The 23,898-nt window shown below is 45.3% G+C and overlaps 2 protein-coding genes across 5 annotated transcripts; both read right to left on the reverse strand.

Annotated features, from left to right (window-relative positions):
- Nucleotides 1–1,187: 1,187 nt before the first annotated feature.
- Nucleotides 1,188–7,815, reverse strand: LOC129839740 (uncharacterized). Of its 4 annotated transcripts, none has more exons than XM_055907344.1 (9): nt 7,648–7,815; nt 6,595–6,979; nt 6,380–6,501; nt 5,508–6,276; nt 4,956–5,410; nt 4,271–4,595; nt 1,623–4,090; nt 1,449–1,539; nt 1,188–1,350 (listed from the first exon to the last, which is right to left on the reverse strand). In XM_055907344.1, exons 4-7 carry the CDS (start codon nt 5,730–5,732, stop codon nt 3,203–3,205), a joined length of 1,893 nt encoding a protein of 630 aa, XP_055763319.1. In that variant the 5' UTR covers nt 5,733–6,276; nt 6,380–6,501; nt 6,595–6,979; nt 7,648–7,815; the 3' UTR covers nt 1,188–1,350; nt 1,449–1,539; nt 1,623–3,202. The 4 variants fall into 4 exon arrangements, with proteins under 4 accessions (XP_055763319.1, XP_055763320.1, XP_055763322.1 ...); XM_055907345.1 differs by lacking the exon at nt 7,648–7,815 and having other exon boundaries at nt 5,508–6,128; nt 6,223–6,276; nt 6,595–7,592; XM_055907347.1 differs by lacking the exon at nt 7,648–7,815 and having other exon boundaries at nt 1,623–2,891; nt 3,349–4,090; nt 6,595–7,591.
- Nucleotides 7,816–16,295: 8,480 nt separating this feature from the next.
- LOC129839739 (uncharacterized) lies at nt 16,296–21,157 on the reverse strand. Its single transcript, XM_055907342.1, has 9 exons — nt 20,930–21,157; nt 20,378–20,832; nt 19,694–20,018; nt 18,728–19,523; nt 18,405–18,620; nt 17,968–18,308; nt 17,610–17,860; nt 17,260–17,508; nt 16,296–17,162 (listed from the first exon to the last, which is right to left on the reverse strand). The coding sequence occupies exons 2-9, from the start codon at nt 20,623–20,625 to the stop codon at nt 16,598–16,600; spliced, it is 2,991 nt and encodes a 996-aa protein (XP_055763317.1). The 5' UTR covers nt 20,626–20,832; nt 20,930–21,157; the 3' UTR covers nt 16,296–16,597.
- Between the last annotated feature and the right edge of the window lie 2,741 nt (nt 21,158–23,898).

A 23,898-nucleotide genomic window follows, 5' to 3' on the forward strand; every position in this document is an offset into this window, starting at 1 on the left:
GCTAGTGACCAATGGCAACACAGCGTGTAGGTCGTGCTTCCTGTGTGGGGCATGGTTCAACAACCCAGCGATGGCCCAGCAGCACTACGAGGGGAAGAAGCACCGGCGTAACGCAGCCAGGAGACAACTACTGGAACAACTAGCTGATAACCTGGACAGCAACCAGAACACAGGTTAGAGGTCAGCTGTTAGAGGTCAGAGGTTAGGGAGATTAGAGGTCAAACTATGGTCAAAGGTTGTGGCAGGTGTAGCTAGGCTCAGGGTCTAAGATTATATAAAGTATGATTACAGGGCCGGTGTTATGGTGGCTTTAGGGGGCGTGGCCCACCCTACCGTACCTCCTTGACCGTCCAAATAAAATATTTAAATATAGATGATTTATTTGACCTAGATGCACGCCAACAGAGACAAATAAATCTCAGATAAAGCATCGGAGCGAAACAGCGTCTGATATCATATAAGAACGGCTAATAGTAGGTCAACGCTGTCGGGAGCACCGGGACATTTCCCGGTGGCCTGAGGGTAGTTTTGGCCTACCGTGAATAGTCAACTTGACCAGCCATAATACAGCAAGCAGGAATGAGTTGACGGAGAATCCACTCATCAGGGAGACTCTCACTCTCTCACTGCAGTGTCATACAGGATGACAGCTACAGTGGAAAGATACGATATTTAATAGTTCATACATGCAGTGACTCTCCTCTAAACACAGATGACTCTTAACAAATACATTTCCTTGGGCTGATGATAGGAAACATTGAACACACTTTAATATGTCAGCAAACTTTAACTGAATACTTATCAAATGTCCTTTGTCAATTAATAGTGACGTAAAAACATACATGTGTCTGTCAGCAGCTGCCTTGACCAGCTCTGAGTCCGATAGATCTGTTGGTGGCAGTGCTGGTCGAGGGAAAGACACCCCTATATCACGTGGAGAGAGAAAGGATTATGAGCTACACAGCTTATCCAAAAAGTTCATATTATCTTACATGTGTAACTAGACACTCACATTGAACTGCAGGCTGAGAAGCCATTAGCTTCTTCATCTTCGCCTGCCAGGAACGCAGAGATCAGGACCAAGAGGCCTTTGAAAACAAAACATAGCATATATGTCATCATTTCCAACTGTGTGGAACAAGTGGAAGTATATTTTCCTTTAAGATGATATGTAACACTTACGTAGCCGCACTCTTGGGCCGGGTGTTACTGGCGGGGGTGGTGCTGGCTGCTGCGGGCCTGACCACAGCAGCTACCCCCTCCTGGTCTCTGCGCTGAATGTAGCCAATCAAGGCAGCCATCGCACTCCCAGGATAACGGGGTGTCTGCGTCCTCATGCTCCTGACATATCTGTGAGATACAGTAGAGGGAACATTTCAGATGTAAAATGTTGCATAAAACACACTGACATGAACATAGAAAACACAAAAAACACGTGCACCCATTACCTTATCCTGTCCGCACCCGTAGACTCATACAGGTCCTGCAGCGTGTCCCACTTGTACTTCCCGATGCCAACAAGGGCCTTGCCCTCCTGGCCTGAAATCAGCACGGGAACCAATTAACTGTCAGAGCAAAAGAGTTACATCTTACATACAATGAGGAGAATTAAACAAACTCACCTGACTGGGAGGACAGGACTTTAGCTTCCTCGTGCGCCCGGTTGAACCTGACCATCTCAGCGAAGGCCGGATAGGCGCACAAGTAGCGAGTCAAGGCGTCCTTGTTGGCCCATCAGGGGATGCTGGGAAACGCTGCACTCTCGCTCTCTCTCCTTCTGATGCACCGTTACCAGGTGCACCATGTAGCCCACGTCGTTCTCCATCATCCACTTGAAGGTCTGACCCCTGTACTTGCCGAACTGAACCGTGCACCGGCTCAGGATGACCATCTCTGCACCGGGGTCACCTCCCTCGGAGACGACGCGGGCTCGAGCCTCTGCCTCCACTTCCTCCCACTTCTTAGCCCTCACAGGAGGGCCCTGAGCACCCGAGGCAGGGGGGCCATCAGCGGCCACTTTAACTGCCTGGGGTGTGGCCCTGAGGACCATCTCCTGCGAGGGTGTGAACCGGAACCTAGGAATTTCCATCTTATTGGCAAGAAACAAACTATTATCATGAGTGAGGAGTGCAGCGACAAGCGACAGCATAACCATATTAGGTACATATAAAGGAACTCACGTTTGCTTGATAGGTCTGCTAGGTTCAGCAGTGTGGTGGGGGGTGCCGGGTCAGGGTTAATAACTTATATGCAGTTAAATTCAGTTTAGTTAAATTCATAGAAAGACACGTTTGCCCCAGGTTGTCACATATCATACAATGCATCCAACTACATACACTTCAAATGCATACCATCAAAAAACGAAGGAAAATAGACATTTAAGTAGTATACAATTCCAACTTTGAGGTGATAGAAATTTTAGCTAAGGTTTTATAGGGTTGTCAGCGGTCAAATAAACTTTTGAGATTTTGTAAACCTAGTTTAAAGTAGTTAGCGATATAAACACGTTGTTAAATTACACAGCTTGGGTAGCCCCTGTAGTCAAACAATTCGGTTGACTGGAGTGCTACTCGTTGATTATTTTCATTTCTTTGCAAGCTAAGCACACTTCCCTCATATATTCACCGGGTATCATCAATTTCTGTCAGAAAAATATTTTAGAGCCAATGCTAACAGCATGCTGCACACTATTACTATAGCTACAGTAGCTAGCGATCTACAGACATTGTTAAATTAAACCGTTTGGGTAGCCCCTGTAGTTAAACAATTCGGTTGGCTTGACGTGTTATTGTCATATTTCATCACATTTATTGTCGTTGATGTTAAATTCTTTGCAAATTAGGCAAAATTACCTCAGATACTCACTGTGTGTATGCTCAATCAATGGCTGCCTAGAAAAAGATTTTGAGGAAGTGACGTTAGGAAAATTTCAGAGGAACATGATTGGCTGAAAAACTTTTGGAACAAGTTAGGCTCTTCATTGGTTGTTTTTTGCGCTCTTTCTCCAATTTGGAACAAGCTGAAGCTCTGATTGGAGGAGAGTAGGGTAGTGTAGGGTAGTGTAGTGTAGTGTAGTGTAGTGTAGTGTAGTGTAGTGTAGTGTAGTGTAGTGTAGTGTAGTGTAGTGTAGGGTAGTGTAGGATAGTGTAGTGTAGGGTAGTGTAGTGTAGTGTAGTGTAGTGTAGTGTAGGGTAGGGTAGTGTTAGTGGTAGTGTAGTGTAGTGTAGGGTAGTGTAGTGTAGTGTAGTGTAGTATACTCAAATTGGAACGATACAGGGAAGATTAGCATTGGACCCCTACTAAGGGGTCTGGTCAAAAGTAGTGTAGGGAATGGGGTGCCATACTCACGGGCGCAACGCAACACTGGCAGGATGACCCCTCCCTTGGTCACGTCCTTGCCCTTGGTGTAGATGCTGACACCAGGGGGGTCCTGAATACAGACCAGGTGTCGTCTCTGGGTCTGCCAGATGGCCTGCATTCGGTCACGGTCCAGGAGCCGGACGCCCAGGGTGTCTGTGGCATCGATGAAGGTCTCCAGGAGCTCCCCGATGAGACGCTCGGTCTCCTCCGCCCCGCGCGTGCGGCGACGACAGTGCCGAGCCATCTCCTTCAGGCTGATCCTCTTCATCACCTGTGCGTCACTGAGCCCCGTGATGTGGCTCTCCTTGAGCTCACCTCGCTTGGCCTCCAGCAGGCGCTCCACATCCTCTGCACACCACACCAACATGCAGGAGGAGAGCCGCCGCAAAAAGAGAGCATACAGAGGATGGCTCTCTGTTGTCACTCCCCCAACAAAGCGACGGATGAGGTGCCACACATCCAGCCGGACGATGAGTTCATCCCACTGGCTGAAAATGGCTGCCGTCTTCCCCTTTCCCATCAGGGCGCAGCAGTCCCGGGTGACATAGAGCAGCTTGGGAGGTGCCACTCCAGCTCTACTGTAGCGCTGCTGGAGGCCAGCTGCCATGTCGAGCAGGCCCTCTCCTTCGCTGTCAGTGAGGACCGTAATGAGCACCTGGCCGTACTCATTGCCCACATTTGTGGCCCACGCTGCTGTCCCGTGTGCTGCCCCAGCTAGTTTCTTGGTCACCTGAGGGGAGTCAAACAAACACAGACAGACAAGACAGACAAACACACAGTCATGTCAGTGAGTGGACACAAAGTTTCACAATACATTTATTAAGTCATAAAATAAGTCATAATAAATGATTATTCATTTGATTGTCTCTAACTAACTAGTATTATTTCTGGTCAAAACATCTTGAATCACCTTCTTGGTTGAATCCATCTTCAGGATGGACCCAAAGATGGAGGTGACTCTGGCCTTGAAGTCCTCCAGCTGGAACAGAACGTCGTAGCCGTGGACAGTCAGCAGCCACTGGGCTGAGGGCACATCCAAAAAGGGAGGAAGAGGTGTTACCCTCAGTGGTGCGGCACCTGGGACTACAAAGTGGTCACAGACGGACAGGTAGTACAGGGTCCGACTCATCCAGGTCAGGCTGTGCTGCTCCCTCAGCTGGTTGTACAGCCTGGTCACACTGTTCCCCAGTGTCCTCTCTCTCATCAGCCTGACCACCTTCAGGTCACAGGACAGCCTAATACACAGAGACAATTGGGGGGGAAAGGAGGAGAAGAGGGTGAGGAGTGTGTGGAGGGGGGTTCTAGAAACACTTTGATAAGGGAAGGAGGGGCTTGGGAAAGGGTGACCTTGAAACACTTTGCTTTGTTTGGGCAGTTCCTGATAAGAGATCAAAGGTCAGAAAATCAGATCAAAGAGCTCATTAACATTTTAACTGGGCAAAGAGCAAATTAACATGTCAATGGGGCTTTGAAAAATCAAAACCTCAGTGTTGACAAGAACCTACTGACCGCCTCTTTTTCTCACCATGATGCTTTTTTCTGTTTTTCCTCAAAGTGAACAAGAGCTTTGATTTTCAGAGGTGTGAATTACTAACCTGTAAGTCAAGATGGCTGGGAAAATGGAGCGATGACTTGCGTCCAGCTGGTCCAAGATATCCAGCGACCATCCTGCTAGCTTCTTCTTACAGAGGCGGCACTCCAGGTACTCTGTCCCCATAAAATACCAGCCGTCCATGTCAAGCACCCTCCGGACTGTCTTGTACACCCCACAGCCTGTGAGCTTTTGACGCTTGCACCGTGGCTGGGTGCACACAAACTTAAAGGCCCACAGGCGGTAGGGCATCCAGAGGCAGAATGGCCGGAGGAAGTAGGCGGAGGGAGAAGCTGGAGGCTGATGGCTGATGTTAGGAGGCAGAGGAGGGAAGTACCACAGCTCAAGCTGGCTTTTCAGGACACATTTGAGCTGCTTGTTCCTGATGAAAATGGCCCGACTGACCCACTCTTGCTGCTCCTTTGGGAGGGTCTGCTTCCATCCCTCAGGGAGAAGCACCTGCAACAGAGCAGAGAATCAATACATTTCTTTTCCATCCCCACACAACCAAAAGTGAAATGAAATAGCCAAGTCATAGTTGAGGTGAGACGTTTACCTGAGCGTCAGCAGCAGGCTGTAGTGGTCCAGCTGTTGGCTGGGAGGCTGACCAGAGCTGAGGAGGGGCAGTAGGTGCTAGCACAGCAGGGGGCGCAGTGGGAGTGGGAGCAGTAGGAGCTAGCACAGCAGGGGATGCGGTGGCAGTGGGAGCAGTAGGAACTGCTACAGGAGCACAGGAGTTAGTCTCACAAAATATTTCAGAGAAATAAGTGAAATAATTCATTTAGAATAGAGCTTCAGCTTCAAAACATGTTAACAGCCTGTTGACAGCCAATGCACTTTGGTTTAGTTTTGATCAGTGTTATCAGTGGTAGAGGTTAGGAATCTAGGTTAAACACAATCTACATTTAAAAGCTACAAACGACAGATGTATAGTGGGTAGACATGTACAAGCAAAGAATAGGCCAATCAAAGTGATGCAGACTGAAATACAGGTTGGAATGGTGACAAGACAAGCTACAGTAAACAATTCATTCCACAAAAAGATGAGGAAGGATTTTTCTATGGCAAGCAAAATGGATGCAAAAATGAGAAATTCTAGTGAATTCTAAGCCCAGCTAGGAGGTGTTTTAACAATTTGACCACTTACCTTACCACTTTAAAGTGTATCCTGTTAATGCTAACAACAACAGATAGTTATTAGGGGAAAAGTCATTTCATATGTATATTCTTCTCAACAGAAATAAACAATAACGTGCCATAACATAGAGTACCTTGGTCAAAACCCACGCAGATAGACAGCAACTCCTGATCTGATGGCTCGGCAGCTAAGAAACACAGACAAACATAATGACACAGTTATATTGTCAATTACTTCACTGTTTGATTTACTGTTTGATTGACTTAGATGACTACAGAATATATATTTACATGGATTAGGAGGCGCTACAGCTGTTGCTGTGTCCTCCTGGTCAGGTCGGGGGGGCAAGGTCCCGTCCCGTACCCTGCGTTCCTCCACTGCCTTCTGGACCTCAGGAAACAGGTTGGTATACCTGTCCGGATGGTTGGGAAAATGTTATAAATTGTATTGTGATTCTGACTGATTTCATTCTTATAAAATTACAACTATTTAAGGAAAAGAGTACCAGTCAAACCGGTCCTTGTTGGCCATTTCAGAAGACGTGTTTGTGTCCCCCATCTCCCTCTCTTGCTGGTGAGAAGCCAAGACCATGACGGCATAGCCGACATCGTGGCTTAGCAGCCACTTGAAGGTTTGACCCCGGTATTTGCCGAACTGGATGGCACTCTCACTGTCCACCAGTCGGCTATCATCCGGGTCACCCCCTCTGGCTACCACACAAGCCTTTGCCTTCTCCTTCACTTGTCGTGGCTTCAGCACCCGGACTACACCTGTACACTCTTCCTCCTGGATGGTCCTGGCAACCCTGGCAGCCTCTTCAGATGCCCTCAGGGTGAGGGCACCAGAGGGCTCCAAGCGGAAAGCAGGGGTGTGAACGTAATCCATTCTTCCTTTCATTAAGAGAGGTTATTCACACACATGTTATTTGTTGACAGCAATACGCAGTGGACCACATAGTTACCCTGCTTACAGTAGAGCCCATACAGCGTTAAATGTCAATTTCATTCTACATATAAAGTTAGCCAGCTGGCCCATACAGCGTTAAATGTCCATTTCATTCTACATATAACGTTAGCTAGCTGGCCCATACAGCGTTAAATGTCCATTTCATTCTACATATAACGTTAGCTAGCTGGCCCATACAGTGTTAAATGTCCATTTCATTCTACATATAAAGTTAGCTAGCTGGCCCATACAGCGTTAAATGTTCCTTGTATTCTCCATATAACCTTAGCTAGCTGGCAAGTGTGCGTTGTAGTACACTAAGTTAACACTGCACGTTAACTACGTTGGCTAAATATATTAATATATAACGTTAACTAGTTAGCCAGCTAACTATCAATTATTACCGCCCTTTATTACACATTATTAGCTAGCGACAGGTCTCGTTTTCAAGAAAATTGACTGAAACTCACTTATATTGACTGAAACTGTGTTCTGAAATCCGCCATGAAATATAGCTAACGTTACCTTTACGACCACGACTGAAACTCACATTAATTAATCCAAATGTTTCCTGAAATACGTGATGACAACTAAATCAACGACTGAAACTCACCTTAATTCACCTAAATACACAACTGTGTTCCGAAATCCGCGATGAAATATAGCTAACGTTACCTTTACAACTATCTTTCTCACAAGTACTCGGAATGATGGAGAACTAACTGCAAAGAACTTCTCCGTGGATTTTGGGGGAGGCGGGACATGAACGACAGACTCTCTTGTCGTTCTTTTATCTCTCTCTCTCCTTTCTCTCTGTCTTTTCTCAAATTATATATATTTTTTCAAATTGAAGCTGCTTTATTGGCATGAAAAACATTGTGTCAACATTGCCAAAGCAACAATGTATACAATCTAAATGTTTGTGTTCTGCAAAGTATTTTTATTCTCAGTCCGCAGAATGGACCACGTATCATTGAACCATGATACCGTGAATTACCAATGATATACACTATTAGTTCCTGGGAAATATATCCTTGTTTCTATCGCTTCTAGCATATTTATTGTGACCCCATTCCTGAAAGCTCACCCTTCCAGGAACACATATGTTTGTTCCCCCTCAACGTAGACCCTTTATAACAATCACATATGTTTGGACTTTGTCTGGATTTAGGACTAGCAGAGGATACCTATAAACCATGGGTGTCAAACTCTGGCCCGCGAGCCAAATTTGGCCCGCGGGGTAATTATATTTGGCCCGCGAGACAATACCAAATTACTACTAGAGCTGGCCCACCGCTATTATACAGCGCATTCACCGCTAATACTACGAATCCCATAATGCTCTGCTGTTGTTTTCGCGCGCCAATCAGGACACGACCCAGAAACACCCTCTCCTCTGTGACAGAAGTCATAGCAACATAGACGCTACAACTGTCAGCGCGCTAAAAGAAAGGCTGAAAACAGGAGCTTTCTGGACAAGTGGGAAGCAGAATATCTGTTTACATATGTAAAAGACAAACCTGTTTGTCTTGTTTGTGGAGTCAACGTGGCTGTAAGTAAGGAGTACAACATTAGACGACACTATGAAACGAAACACCATGACAAATACAAGGACCTGGACATGACTCAAAGGAGCCAGAAAGTAGAGGAGATGAAAAGAAGTTTGGTTTCACAACAGAATATGTTCAAAAAAGCCACATCACAAAGTGAGGCTGCTGTAAAGGCTAGTTATATAGTGGCAGCAGAGATCGCAAAATCAGCCCGGCCCTTTAATGAGCGAGAGTTCGTGAAAAAGTGCATGATGAAAGTTTGTGACCTTGTATGCCCAGAGAAAAAGTAAGCATTTTCAAACGTGAGCCTGAGCAGGAACACAGTAGATTTCTTCAGCTCAGAGCCTGAGCCCAGACATTGATGAACTAGCATCCAAGAAGAGATGCCAGGTATCTGGCTTGGGCACATCAGATTAGATCAGTGTGCAATAATTAACGTTTTCTTTGTGCACTTTTTCTTGCTACAAGGCATGGGCTTGAATGGTTGATTAATTTATTATCATTTTATTTGTAAAATTATTAGCCAGTGGAAAAAGTTTATTTTGGTATTTAAATCAGAAGGCTGCAAATAGAAAAGAGGCATACGATTTTTATTTAAATTTTATTTATTTAATAAATTAATGCCCTTGATGTTTTTTCTTTTAAAATTCGATTTTGCATGTCTCCACTATTAAATTATATATTGTATGGTAATAAGCGATGCTTGTTCCATATTCAATGTTAAAGCAAAACTTGTTTGGGTCCATATTAAAAGGTTCATTTGTTCAATGTTGGCCCGCGACTTTGTTCAGGTTTTACATTTTGGCCCACTGGGTATTTGAGTTTGACACCCCTGCTATAAACCATAAAAGCAAGGGGGTCACAGTTGAGAAAATTGGCTAAATAATGAAAAAGAATCTAATCAACAATTACATAATAGTCAATTAACTATTGACTTTTTCATTTGTAAATCATTATTATAATGCAAATGAAACCTAGAGTTGGGTTTATATAGCCATGGGGGGAATGAAAAAAGTTGTATATGTATTAGGTTGTGAAGATCTTAGATTACATGTAAAACAAACGACTCAACGCTGAACTAAATCAAAAATATGTCTACAACTCACAAGTATTAAAACAAATGTGTAAGAAATTGAAATACTTTCACATAATACAATGTCATTGTCAGCATCCTTCGATGCTGTGGGGAATGTGTTATATCTTGTACATGTTCCCCCCTATAGATATTCCGTTACATCCTAGATACTAGAACATTAGTAGTACATAACAGTGTAATAGCGTAGTACTACAGTACGGACCTGTCTTGACATCCTCGTTTGTAACATTAAAAGTTCTTGTTTATTGTCAGAACGAGCCTTCTGGATATGTGTGGTACTGTATATAAAACATCAGTGACTAATTGATTCACCAAAGGTTCTTGTTCTCTACAGTTTAACATAAAACATATTTCCCTCCACTCTAAAAATATACTTTCGAATTATAAACATGTAAATAAAAAAGGAATAGTAAAATAGCCAATGTGTCGTCATGTCATATACTTTATAACCCGAGGGGGTCGAAATTGTTGTTCAAATGTTGCATATACATGTTTTAGTATCTAGATATTGTGTTATGTTAGAATGTCTAATAAACAACTATTTCATACATGAATAATATTGTTTTGTCAGAAATATATAATAATAATGTTTTACCTGCACCTGTATGCAGACAATACCGTTGAGTACTCTATCGCCCGCCCTGCTGATCATACTCTATCTGAACTACATTATGCTTTCAATATTTTGCAGAAAACCTTTGACCTTAAATTATTATTGAATACATGGAAAACTAAGTATGTTGTTTTCTAGAGTACACAAAAATTATTCTAATGATTGAAGTGTACGTCCCTAGTACGGTGGTGTATCAGTAAATACGTTAAGTTGTCTTTTAAAAAAACATAATGATGAGTTAATTAAGATGCTGAAAATCAAAAGGGGCTTCTTCTATAGAAATAGGTCAGGCCTCTTGCTTAATAATACAAGGCAGATAGTTCAATCTATGTTCTTACTGGTCCTAGACTATTGCAAAATCATCTATATGAATGCAGATGCCACTTCATTAAAGCCTTTAGATGCATTTGACCATAGAGCACTTTGTTTTATTATGGGTACAGGTTCAGTACACATCCCTGAATTCTGTATCATAAAGTAGGCTGATGGCGCTGGGATGGATTTGGCAGAGCTGACTGGAAATGGCCTCCACCAAACGGCTGGTGCCCGGCCAATTTGCAGGGCCCGAGTTGAGTCCAAGAAGGCAACTGAAACAGAGGAGATAAATAATTAGAGAACATTGAAAAATAATGATAGCCATCGCCTGACCTTCATAAGCATTTAATGTAGAGGCAGGCAATATAATAGTAAGGTGGAGGATATGAACACTAACAACATACCATTGGAGAGAGTCTTTTCCGACGACAATGGACGACTTCCCCTTCGTTGCCTTGAACCGCCCCTGAACGATCCTCTCCTGGTGTCGGGCAGGGTAGATCAAGTGTTGCTTGTCAAAGTCTGGCAGCGCCAGCCACAGCACCACCAGACCGTCTACCCTACGGTCCGACAGCCCCTGGCGGTTCCTCACCCCCACCAAGGCCCTGGCAAGCCTGCGGACATGCTGGTAGCCTGGCATTGCATCAGGGCCTTTAGTCTCCCCCTGAAGATAAAGAGACAACGTCACACATTTAGGGGTAACACTTAAGATGTTTCTACAAAAGAAAAATGTTATTTTACAATGTGTAACTAACTGAAAATCACACTAATGGATAAAAAAAGTAAAAGAACTCTTGTGTTGTGAGCTTTCTAAAATGTATGCACTCAGCTGATGGCATCCTTGGTATTAGACACCCGAAACTTCCGTCTTCAGGGGCGGTGGGACTGGATGGCCCAGACCTGGGTGCGTCAGCGGATTCCCCTGACAGAGGTGCCGCTGAGCTGAAGGACGGGGCGCTCATAGGTGTGACATGAGGGATGTGGACTGTCGGGTCCACATCCTCCTGAAAGCCGTCGAGCTGCTCGACGGCGGCTGCCTCTTCCGTAAGGTCAGGGTCCGCGCTGACATCCTGCAACACTCTGCCAGTCTGCGAGTACAGGTACTCCACTCCGAGGAGTTCCCCTATTAAAGCAACAAAACAACAGCAAAAGAAACAGGCAAAAAGCAGAGTAGGGAAGTGTTAATGGGATGTAACTAATGCGATTGATGTAAATGTTCGTTCTCTTACTCGACTTACCCGTGTACTCGCTAGGCTTGGAGTAGTCCTTAACCTGTTCCTTGCCAAGCACCCTTTGGCTGCTCAGGTTAAGGATGTGCTGCAGGTGGCCACTGTAGGAGAGCAGGGACTGCCTGTTCTTTCCCTCCACTGCCGCATGTGCACGGTCCTCGTTCCACCTCACCAGTCCATCCAACAGGAATGCCTGGAAATGCATGGCATTTGCCCTGGTACCTGAGAGAACAATGCATGATTAGGGTGGGAGAGCTGTTGCTGTTAACATTAAACATGAAGCATTTATTTTTTTTATTTTTTATTTCACCTTTATTTAACCAGGTAGGCTAGTTGAGAACAAGTTCTCATTTGCAACTGCGACCTGGCCAAGATAAAGCATAGCAGTGTGAACAGACAACAACACAGAGTTACACATGGAGTAAACAATAAACAAGTCAATAACATGGTAGAAAAAAGAGAATCTATATACAATGTGTGCAAAAGGCATGAGGTAGGCAATAAATCGAATAATTACAATTTAGCAGATTAACACTGGAGTGATAAATCATCAGATGATCATGTGCAAGAAGAGATACTGGTGTGCAAAAGAGCAGAAAAGTAAATAAATAAAAGCAGTATGGGGGTGAGGTAGGTAAAATTGGGTGGGTAGTTTACAGATGGACTATGTACAGCTGCAGCGATCGGTTAGCTGCTCGGATAGCAGATTTTTAAAGTTGTTGAGGGAGATAAAAGTCTCCAACTTCAGAGATTTTTGCAATTTGTTCCAGTCGCAGGCAGCAGAGAACTGGAAGGAAAGGCGTCCAAATGAGGTTTTGGCTTTAGGGATGATCAGTGAGATACACCTGCTGGAGCGCGTGCTACGGGTGGGTGTAGCCATCGTGACCAGTGAACTGAGATAAGGCGGCACTTTACCTAGCATAGCCTTGTAGATGACCTGGAGCCAGTGGGTCTGACGACGAACATGTAGCGAGGGCCAGCCGACTAGGGCATACAGGTCGCAGTGGTGGGTCGTATAAGGTGCTTTAGTAACAAAACGGATGGCACTGTGATAAACTGCATCCAGTTTGCTGAGTAGAGTATTGGAAGCTATTTTGTAGATGACATCGCCGAAGTCGAGGATCGGTAGGATAGTCAGTTTTACTAGGGTAAGTTTGGCGGCGTGAGTGAAGGAGGCTTTGTTCCGGAATAGAAAGCCGACTCTAGATTTGATTTTGGATTGGAGATGTTTGATATGAGTCTGGGAGGAGAGTTTGCAGTCTAGCCAGACACCTAGGTACTTATAGATGTCCACATATTCTAGGTCGGAACCGTCCAGGGTGGTGATGCTAGTCGGGCGTGCGGGTGCAGGTAGCGAACGGTTGAAAAGCATGCATTTGGTTTTACTAGCGTTTAAGAGCAGTTGGAGGCCACGGAAGGAGTGTTGTATGGCATTGAAGCTCGTTTGGAGGTTAGATAGCACAGTGTCCAGGGAAGGGCCGGAAGTATACAGAATGGTGTCGTCTGCGTAGAGGTGGATCAGGGAATCGCCCGCAGCAAGAGCAACATCATTGATGTATACAGAGAAAAGAGTCGGCCCGAGAATTGAACCCTGTGGTACCCCCATAGAGACTGCCAGAGGACCGGACAACATGCCCTCCGATTTGACACACTGAACTCTGTCTGCAAAGTAGTTGGTGAACCAGGCAAGGCAGTCATTAGAAAAACCGAGGCTATTGAGTCTGCCGATAAGAATATGGTGATTGACAGAGTCGATTATTTTAAGCTCCGCAATGACAATTACCTGGGATGAACCGGTTGAGGTGGAATGACTCCAAGGATGTGGAGCCCCGTGCACAGCGATAAACCGGCAAAATTACGCCGCCCTTGGTGATTTTGCCGGTCTCGGTGTACAGCTGTACACCGGGTGGGTGACATTTCCACTGTCCACTCATTGAAAGTGGTGTATCTCCCTAATATTTCAGAGTAAAAGCCTGAAACAATGCCTGAAGACGGAGGTGAAAATACTGTCTCCTACCCAAGAGAGGTTTTTAAATTACACAATTTGGGTGGACCCTGTAGTCAAACAAGTCTGTTGGCTAGACATGTCATATTTCATCACATTTAGTCATCATTTGTATAGCCAATGCTAACTTGCCTGTGCAGCAGCAAGCTACAGTAGCTAGCGATCTACGAACGTTGTTAAATTACACAATATGGGTAGCTTCTGTAGTCAAACAAGTCGGTTGACTAGACGTGTTATTGTCATATTTCATCACATTTATAGTCGTCAACGTTAAATTTGTTGCAAATTAAGCAAAATTACCTCAGAAACTCACCGAGTAGCATCACCCTTGAATGAAGATCCTGGGTGATTGTATAGGTGGCCCCTGGGGTATCCACAGGGCACTTTGAGCATCTTAATAAGACTGTACATTACCCCAAAAATTGCTCAAAAATACCTGTCAAGGCCCAGTGTGCCTATTGTCAAAACACGTGAAATAGGCACACTGGGCCTTTAAGAAAGTCAAAACAGAGCAGGAGTGGCTACACAGTAGGAGTGGCTACAGGTGTATATTAAGTAGCCATGTTCTTCCCAAAAAACAATAATAAATGATCAATTTTTACTACAACAGGATAGTTTTAGGCTCTCAAGCTCTACTTTATTTATCAACCAAGAAAACAGAAAACAAATCTTTAATTTAACTATTTACATATTAAACATAACTATTAAACATATTACACAACTAACTTAACATTTTTCTTAGATATTACAGAACTATTTACGACGACCCTCCAACTCCTTCCTTCGCCTCCATGCTGTGGTCCTTGGCACCCGAGGCCCTCTCTTCTCCTCCAACCACTCAACAGCAGTTTTACCTCCCCCTGCTGCCTCACAGAAGTGCTCTCCCCTGTACTGGCTGTGGCCAAATTATTTTCTTTTAGGCTTGCCACATATCTTGCAGGGGAAAGCAACAGGAAACCTCCTCTTCGTCACAGGTCCATGACCAGCCTGTGCAATTCTCCTCCTCAAACCTGTGTAACTGGTCAAGGGGAGACCTTTTGTGAGGGTGGAAGCAACTCTAGCAATAGGGGGTTTGCTTGTTGGTGGGCGCCGCTTATCTTTCCTCCTGACCCCCTTGTTGATTGTTGATGGAGCTGGCTTCAGCTTCTTGTCTACAGAGGAAACACAGGTAGTGGCTTAGTCTAACACATTACACAAAGGGAAATTGCTATAGTCAAACACACAAATGTGAATTTAAGAGAACTCACCTTTGGGGGGGGTGTCTGTTCAGAACTGGGGGCCAACATGGACGGCTGAATTTCAGGTGTGGGGGAGGAGAGGGGGGACCGGGGAGGGGGGACAACCTTCCGGTTGGAGCTGGTATCGGTTTCTTGTCTACAGAAGAACAAAAGGGCATTAGTGTCTTAATGAACACACCACACAATATATTGCTATATTTAAACATGATTGTTACATGTTATTTGAACAAACGCATTCATTTTCTGGGTAATTGATTGTTTTTCTTTTCCTTAACTTAAGTTTGTATTGATTATTTATTGTTTGGATTGTTTATTTTTGTAAGATGAACTAAATTTATGGAATAAAAAAAATATATAGATTTTTTAAAATAAAGAACTCACCTTTGGGGAACCGCCTGTTCAGAACTGGAGGCCACCATGGACGGCAACATGTCAGGTGTGGAGGTGGGTCCTTGTATTTCCCAGCATGCCGCTGGGCTCTCTCCTCTCTTTCCCTCGGCTGCCTTTTTATTCTTTTCAACTCCAGTTGGGCCTTTGTGCTTTCCTCCTCCTCTGATCAATTTCAAAATATATTGTTGTTAAGCACGCATTCTTAATTGCCTATAATTTCCACCTGTTGTCTATTCCATTTGCACAACAGCATGTGAAATTTATTGTCAATCAGTGTTGCTTCCTAAGTGGACAGTTTGATTTCACAGAAGTGTGATTGACTTGGAGTTACATTGTGTTGTTTAAGTGTTCCCTTTATTTTTTTGAGCAGTGTATTATTGTAGTTAAGCATTCTTGTCCCAGGCAAGGTGTTGAGCTGCCTTATCCAGCCCATGTAGCTGTGAGATTTAGAATTAGCAGATACACTGAAAAGGGTGGATAAAAAATCATGTTAAAACAAGTTACCTTCTTTGTTTACGGTCTGTAGAGTTATGGACTGCATTGATAATATTCCCAAAGCCTGGCCTATTGAAAACTGCATCCATCTTGACTAATAGATCTGGGCAAACTGAGACTCTCCCTGAGACTATCCCAAACTTCAACAAGTAAAGGTGTGCAGCAACCAATCAGAGATTAGTGGGCGTCACAAGGGGCACTGGGGGATGGGCGGGTTTGACTCCCTGCTGTCACCTGTAGTATCTGCTGGTCATCTCAAATCTCTGAGTAGAACTTGACTGTATTATTGTTTTTGTGTTACAACTCTGTAAACAGTGTGTTTATTGACTAAGAAAATTATGACAGATTTACTTGTCTTTTTATTTGTTGAACTTTAAAGAGTATGACAATAAATCAAAATGAATTTAAGGGAGAAAAAGTGCTTGCATTCAATTATTATTTATTTCACAGGGAATGTTACATGTGAAACAACCCAGCATAATGTCCCCTACACTTACTGTACAAGTTAAGATGATTTGAAATGAGCTAAATGTACAAGAGATTAACAATCTTTAAAAAAACAACAACAACAAAGAACATATGTACAAAAACGACTTTACAATTGACACACCAATCAGTCAGTCAGTCAGAGTTTACTGGCCTTTGCTAGCACCATGCTGGGCCCTCATGAGTGCCAGCCACTCCTCCACAGTTTGGCCGCCAGAGGAAGCGGCACAGAATCTCACAGAATCATACATACTGTGTCCAAACTCTGCAGTTTTCGGCTTGCCACATTTAGAGCACTTGTAGCCTTCGTATGGCTTGTGCGCTCTGACTTTAATACCAGACTCCAGCTTCTTCTTCCTTCTCCATTCAGTGGTCCTGGAGACCTTGGGTCCACCAGCAGGAGGAGAGGGAAGAGGAGTGGAGGTCGAGGGCAGGTCTTGGGAGACTGGCGTTAAAGGGAGGGAGGTGGTAGGCAGACTGGGTGGCGGTAGAGGTGGCAGTGGCTGACAAGTGGCTGCTCTGCCACGCTGTGTAGCCTGCCCAGTTCTGTCCTCTGGCAGCTGGTAGGTGCTGCTGGTTGATGGGGCTGGCAGCGGTGAAGTGCTCCAGACTGCAGTGTGGAAGGGGCCTGACTCCTCCCTCTCTGCAGTCATGCTGTCACGGTTCTGGTGCAGGGCCACTCTCTCCATAGAGGATATCCGTTTGTTGTACCTGTGTGAAAAACGTGAAATATGTTTACTGTTGTCAGGAACACTGTCACCCAGTGAACTACACATAAAATATACCAAAATATATTTTTTAAACTTACCACTGTGTCAAGGTCAGCTTGTTGACCTGGAACAGTTGCAGCCTTGTGTGGGTATTGAGGTTTGGGCTGCTCAGCACCATGGTCCTGATTCTCCTGTAGTCCCCCAGGATAGCAGCCCACCTGTTGACCCGGTTACCAAGAACCGTCTTGCCAGCAGGGTGTTTGTGGCACAGCTCCACAAAAATGGCCTCCACTGTCCGGCTGGTGTTGGGCCACTGAGCAGGTCCAGAGCCTTGGCCAAGCAGGGAGCTGAAGGTAGATTAAGTTAACAAAAGGAAACATCACGTTAATGAGAAATACACTTATGTCTTTATGTGTGTAGTGAGTTTAGAACAATGTGCAGTACGTACCGCTTCATAATCTCTTCCCCCGTCACGGTTGAGCTCTTTGAATTGTTGAAGCTCCCCTGCAGGACTCGGTCCCGGAACCTCTCGGGGTAAGAGACTGCCGCCTTGTCTCTCTCCGGAAGATTTCCCCAGAGAGCCATGATCACCTCTATTTGCCTATTAGAGATCCATGGCCCCTCCAGCAGCCTCAGCAGACTCTTGGCCAGGAGGACCACGTGCTGGTATCCACTAACCCCACCAGGTCCTATGTACTCCTGGAAATTAGAAGAGTCGTGGGGAAGGGTTGGATTAATAGTCAGATTAATAGTTATGAATGGAAAGAAACTTGAGAGAGCTGTTTAGGATGTGGATAGGCACTTACGTCATCCTCTGGGTCCTGACTGGCAGCTGGTGCAGTGTCCATCTCCTCCATAGTGTCATCAGGGGGTGTGACGACAGGTACCTGGGATGGGTTGGGTTGAGTGGGCGGTGGAGCGGCCTTCCTGAGTGGAGGGACTGGTGGGAGATGGTCATCGAGGTCGGGCAAGGACACGGTGGGGTCATCCTCCTCCTCAAGCTCTCTCAGGTCATCCTCCTCTCCCTCTCCTCCCTCAAATAGATCAGGTGTCCCGTCTGGGACATCCGGGTCCTTACCGAGGTTGGACTCCAACCTCTGGTCACCATGGGTCTGGGAGAAGAGATATTCGACCCCAATGAGTTCCCCTTAAACAGAGAGACAACAAAAAAAAGAGAGCTGTACATAAACAGAACTGTACATGTTTTAGTGTGTGTATAATTGTATAATTTAGAAATACATACCAGTGTACTTTGCAGGCCTTGTGTGATCCTTCACAAGACTGCGGCCCAGGAGCTTCTGGCTCAGCTCATTGATGGCGTGCTGGGCTACACCATCATAGCAGTGCAGGGTCTGCTTCTGTCCCCCCCCCTCCGCTGCAGCTTCTGCACGGTCCTCATTCCACCGAACCAACCCTTCAAGGAGGTAGGCCTGAAAGTGCTCGGCAGACGCACTTGTTCCTATAAATGACGACAACAACAACAATAAATAATAACTCCTCACATGCACACAGTTGTTAACACACAACATGACGTAACAACATGATCCAGTTTTACATTTAACATACCAGGAATGAAGCAGTTGAGGTGGAGGTGGAAAGACTCCAGGGAGGTGGACTCACGGGCGCAACGCAACACATGCAGGATGACCCCTCCCATGGTCACGTCCTTGCCCTTGGTGTAGATGCTGACACCAGGGGGGTCCTGAATACAGACCAGGTGTCGTCTCTGGGTCTGCCAGATGGCCTGCATTCGGTCACGGTCCAGGAGCCGGACGCCCAGGGTGTCTGTGGCATCGATGAAGGTCTCCAGGAGCTCCCCGATGAGACGCTCGGTCTCCTCCGCCCCGCGCGTGCGGCGACGACAGTGCCGAGCCATCTCCTTCAGGCTGATCCTTTTCATGACCTGTGCGTCGCTGAGACCCGTGATGCGGCTCCCCTTGAGCTCACCTCGCTTGGCCTCACGCAGGCGCTCCACATCCTCTGCACACCACACCAACATGCAGGAGGAGAGCCGCCGCAAAAAGAGAGCATACAGAGGATGGCTCTCTGTTGTCACTCCCCGAGCAAAGCGACGGATGAGGTGCCCCACATCCAGCCGGACGATGAGTTCATCCCACTGGCTGAACATGGCTGCCGTCTTCCCCTTTCCCATCAGGGCGCAGCAGTCCCGGTTGACATAGAGCAGCTTGGGAGGTGCCACTCCAGCTCTACTGTAGCGCTGCTGGAGGCCAGCTGCCATGTCGAGCAGGCCCTCTCCTTCGCTGTCAGTGAGGACCGTAATGAGCACCTGGCCGTACTCATTGCCCACATTTGTGGCCCGCGCTGCTGTCCCGTGTGCTGCCCCAGCTAGTTTCTTGGTCACCTGAGGGGAGTCAAACAAACACAGACAAGACAGACAAACACAGTCATGTCAGTGAGTGGACACAAAGTTTCACAATACATTTATTCATAAAATAAGTCATAATAAATGATTATTCATTTGATTGTCTCTAACTAACTAGTATTATTTCTGGTCAAAACATCTTGAATCACCTTCTTGGTTGAATCCATCTTCAGGATGGACCCAAAGATGGAGGTGACTCTGGCCTTGAAGTCCTCCAGCTGGAACAGAACGTCGTAGCCGTGGACAGTCAGCAGCCACTGGGCTGAGGGCACATCCAAAAAGGGAGGAGGAGGTGTTACCCTCAGTGGTGCGGCACCTGGGACTACAAAGTGGTCACAGACGGACAGGTAGTACAGGGTCCGACTCATCCAGGTCAGGCTGTGCTGCTCCCTCAGCTGGTTGTACAGCCTGGTCACACTGTTCCCCAGTGTCCTCTCTCTCATCAGCCTGACCACCTTCAGGTCACATGACAGCCTAATACACAGAGACAATTGGGGGAAAAGGAGGAGAAGAGGGTGAGGAGTGTGTGGAGGGGGGTTCTAGAAACACTTTGATAAGGGAAGGAGGGGCTTGGGAAAGGGTGACTTTGAAACACTTTGCTTTGTTTGGGCAGTTCCTGATAAGAGATCAAAGGTCAGAAAATCAGATCAAAGAGCTCATTAACATTTTAACTGGGCAAAGAGCAAATTAACATGTCAATGGGGCTTTGAAAAATCAAAACCTCAGTGTTGACAAGAACCTACTGACCGCCTCTTTTTCTCACCATGGTGCTTTTTTCTGTTTTTCCTCAAAGTGAACAAGAGCTTTGATTTTCAGAGGTGTGAATTACTAACCTGTAAGTCAAGATGGCTGGGAAAATGGAGCGATGACTTGCGTCCAGCTGGTCCAAGATATCCAGCGACCATCCTGCTAGCTTCTTCTTACAGAGGCGGCACTCCAGGTACTCTGTCCCCATAAAATACCAGCCGTCCATGTCAAGCACCCTCCGGACTGTCTTGTACACCCCACAGCCTGTGAGCTTCTGACGCTTGCACCGTGGCTGGGTGCACACAAACTTAAAGGCCCACAGGCGGTAGGGCATCCAGAGGCAGAATGGCCGGAGGAAGTAGGCGGAGGGAGAAGCTGGAGGCTGATGGCTGATGTTAGGAGGCAGAGGAGGGAAGTACCACAGCTCAAGCTGGCTTTTCAGGACACATTTGAGCTGCTTGTTCCTGATGAAAATGGCCCGACTGACCCACTCTTGCTGCTCCTTTGGGAGGGTCTGCTTCCATCCCTCAGGGAGAAGCACCTGCAACAGAGCAGAGAATCAATACATTTCTTTTCCATCCCCACACAACCAAAAGTGAAATGAAATAGCCAAGTCATAGTTGAGGTGAGACGTTTACCTGAGCGTCAGCAGCAGGCTGTAGTGGTCCAGCTGTTGGCTGGGAGGCTGACCAGAGCTGAGGAGGGGCAGTAGGAGCTAGCACAGCAGGGGGCGCGGTGGGAGTGGGAGCAGTAGGAGCTAGCACAGCAGGGGGTGCGGTGGCAGTGGGAGCAGTAGGAGCTAGCACAGTAGTAGGAACTGCTACAGGAGCACAGGAGTTAGTCTCACAAAATATTTCAGAGAAATAAGTGAAATAATTCAATTAGAATAGAGCTTCAGCTTCAAAACATGTTAACAGCCTGTTGACAGCCAATGCACTTTGGTTTAGTTTTGATCAGTGTTATCAGTGGTAGAGGTTAGGAATCTAGGTTAAACACAATCTACATTTAAAAGCTACAAACGACAGATGTATAGTGGGTAGACATGTACAAGCAAAGAATAGGCCAATCAAAGTGATGCAGACTGAAATACAGGTTGGAATGGTGACAAGACAAGCTACAGTAAACAATTCATTCCACAAAAAGATGAGGAAGGATTTTTCTATGGCAAGCAAAATGGATGCAAAAATTAGAAATTCTAGTGATTTCTAAGCCCAGCTAGGAGGTGTTTTAACAATTTGACCACTTACCTTACCACTTTAAAGTGTATCCTGTTAATGCTAACAACAACACATAGTTATTAGGGGAAAAGTCATTTCATATGTATATTCTTCTCAACAGAAATAAACAATAACGTGCCATAACATAGAGTACCTTGGTCAAAACCCACGCAGATAGACAGCAACTCCTGATCTGATGGCTCGGCAGCTAAGAAACACAGACAAACATAATGACACAGTTATATTGTCAATTACTTCACTGTTTGATTTACTGTTTGATTGACTTAGATGACTACAGAATATATATTTACATGGATTAGGAGGCGCTACAGCTGTTGCTGTGTCCTCCTGGTCATGTCGGGGGGGCAAGGTCCCGTCCCGTACCCTGCGTTCCTCCACTGCCTTCTGGACCTCAGGAAACAGGTTGGTATACCTGTCCGGATGGTTGGGAAAATGTTATAAATTGTATTGTGATTCTGACTGGTTTCACGTTTTTGTAATTTTATAAGAAATTACAACTATTTAAGGAAAAGAGTACCAGTCAAACCGGTCCTTGTTGGCCATTTCAGAAGACGTGTTTGTGTCCCCCATCTCCCTCTCTTGCTGGTGAGAAGCCAAGACCTTGACGGCATAGCCGACATCGTGGCTTAGCAGCCACTTGAAGGTTTGACCCCGGTATTTGCCGAACTGGATGGCACTCTCACTGTCCACCAGTCGGCTATCATCCGGGTCACCCCCTCTGGCTACCACACAAGCCTTTGCCTTTGCCTTCACTTGTCGTGGCTTCAGCACCCGGACTACACCTGTACACTCTTCCTCCTGGATGGTCCTGGCAACCCTGGCAGCCTCTTCAGATACCTCAGGGTGAGGGCACCAGAGGGCTCCAAGCGGAAAGCAGGGGTGTGAACGTAATCCATTCTTCCTTTCATTAAGAGAGGTTATTCACACACATGTTATTTGTTGACAGCAATACGCAGTGGACCACATAGTTACCCTGCTTACAGTAGAGCACATACAGCGTTAAATGACCATTTCATTCTACATATAACGTTAGCCAGCTGGCCCATACAGCGTTAAATGTCCATTTCATTCTACATATAACGTTAGCCAGCTGGCCCATACAGCGTTAAATGTCCATTTCATTCTACATATAACGTTAGCTAGCTGGTCCATACAGCGTTAAATGTAAATTTCATTCTACATATAAAGTTAGCCAGCTGGCCCATACAGCGTTAAATGTCCATTTCATTCTACATATAACGTTAGCCAGCTGGCCCATACAGCGTTAAATGTCCATTTCATTCTACATATAACGTTAGCTAGCTGGCCCATACAGCGTTAAATGTCAATTTCATTCTACATATAAAGTTAGCTAGCTGGCCCATACAGCGTTAAATGTTCATTTTATTCTCCATATAACCTTAGCTAGCTGGCAAGTGTGCGTTGTAGTACACTAAGTTAACACTGCACGTTAACTACATTGGCTAAATATATTAATATATAACGTTAACTAGTTAGCCAGCTAACTATCAATTATTACCGCCCTTTATTACACATTATTAGCTAGTGACAGGTCTCGTTTTCAAGAAAATTGACTGAAACTCACTTATATTGACTGAAACTGTGTTCTGAAATCCGCCATGAAATATAGCTAACGTTACCTTTACGACCACGACTGCAACTCACATTAATTCATCCAAATGTTTCCTGAAATACGTGATGACAACTAAATCAACGACTGAAACTCACCTTAATTCACCTAAATACACAACTGTGTTCCGAAATCCGCGATGAAATATAGCTAACGTTACCTTTACAACTATCTTTCTCACAAGTACTCGGAATGATGGAGAACTAACTGCAAAGAACTTCTCCGTGGATTTTGGGGGAGGCGGGACATGAACGACAGACTCTCTTGTCGTTCTTTTATCTCTCTCTCTCCTTTCTCTCTGTCTTTTCTCAAATTATATATTTTTTTTCAAATTGAAGCTGCTTTATTGGCATGAAAACATTGTGTCAACATTGCCAAAGCAACAATGTATACAATCTAAATGTTTGTGTTCTGCAAAGTATTTTTATTCTCAGTCCGCAGAATGGACCACGTATCATTGAACCATGATACCGTGAAATACCAATGATATACACTATTAGTTCCTGGGAAATATATCCTTGTTTCTATCGCTTCTAGCATATTTATTGTGACCCCATTCCTGAAAGCTCACCCTTCCAGGAACACATATGTTTGTTCCCCCTCAACGTAGACCCTTTATAACAATCACATATGTTTGGACTTTGTCTGGATTTAGGACTAGCAGAGGATACCTATAAACCATAAAAGCAAGGGAGTCACAGTTGAGAAAATTGGCTAAATAATGAAAAAATAATCTAAT

Source organism: Salvelinus fontinalis, chromosome 40, assembly GCF_029448725.1.
Source record: "Salvelinus fontinalis isolate EN_2023a chromosome 40, ASM2944872v1, whole genome shotgun sequence".
NCBI classification, from domain to species: Eukaryota; Metazoa; Chordata; class Actinopteri; order Salmoniformes; family Salmonidae; genus Salvelinus; species Salvelinus fontinalis.

Bases quoted from the DNA above. Each gene is read 5' to 3' on its own strand.
- LOC129839739 (XM_055907342.1), bottom strand. From the start codon at position 20,625: ATGCCCTACCGCCTGTGGGCCTTTAAGTTTGTGTGCACCCAGCCACGG. The intron at 20,019-20,377 runs GTTAGTAATTCA...TCTGTGTATTAG, and splicing joins CCAGCCATCTTGACTTACAG to GCTGTCATGTGACCTGAAGG. The intron at 18,309-18,404 runs GTATGTATTTCT...TCTCTGTTTAAG, and splicing joins AAGGCCTGCAAAGTACACTG to GGGAACTCATTGGGGTCGAA.
- LOC129839740 (XM_055907344.1), bottom strand. From the start codon at position 5,732: ATGAATTATTTCACTTATTTCTCTGAAATATTTTGTGAGACTAACTCC. The intron at 5,411-5,507 runs GTAAACGTCTCA...GCTCTGTTGCAG, and splicing joins AGCCTGCTGCTGACGCTCAG to GTGCTTCTCCCTGAGGGATG. The intron at 4,596-4,955 runs GTTAGTAATTCA...TCTGTGTATTAG, and splicing joins CCAGCCATCTTGACTTACAG to GCTGTCCTGTGACCTGAAGG.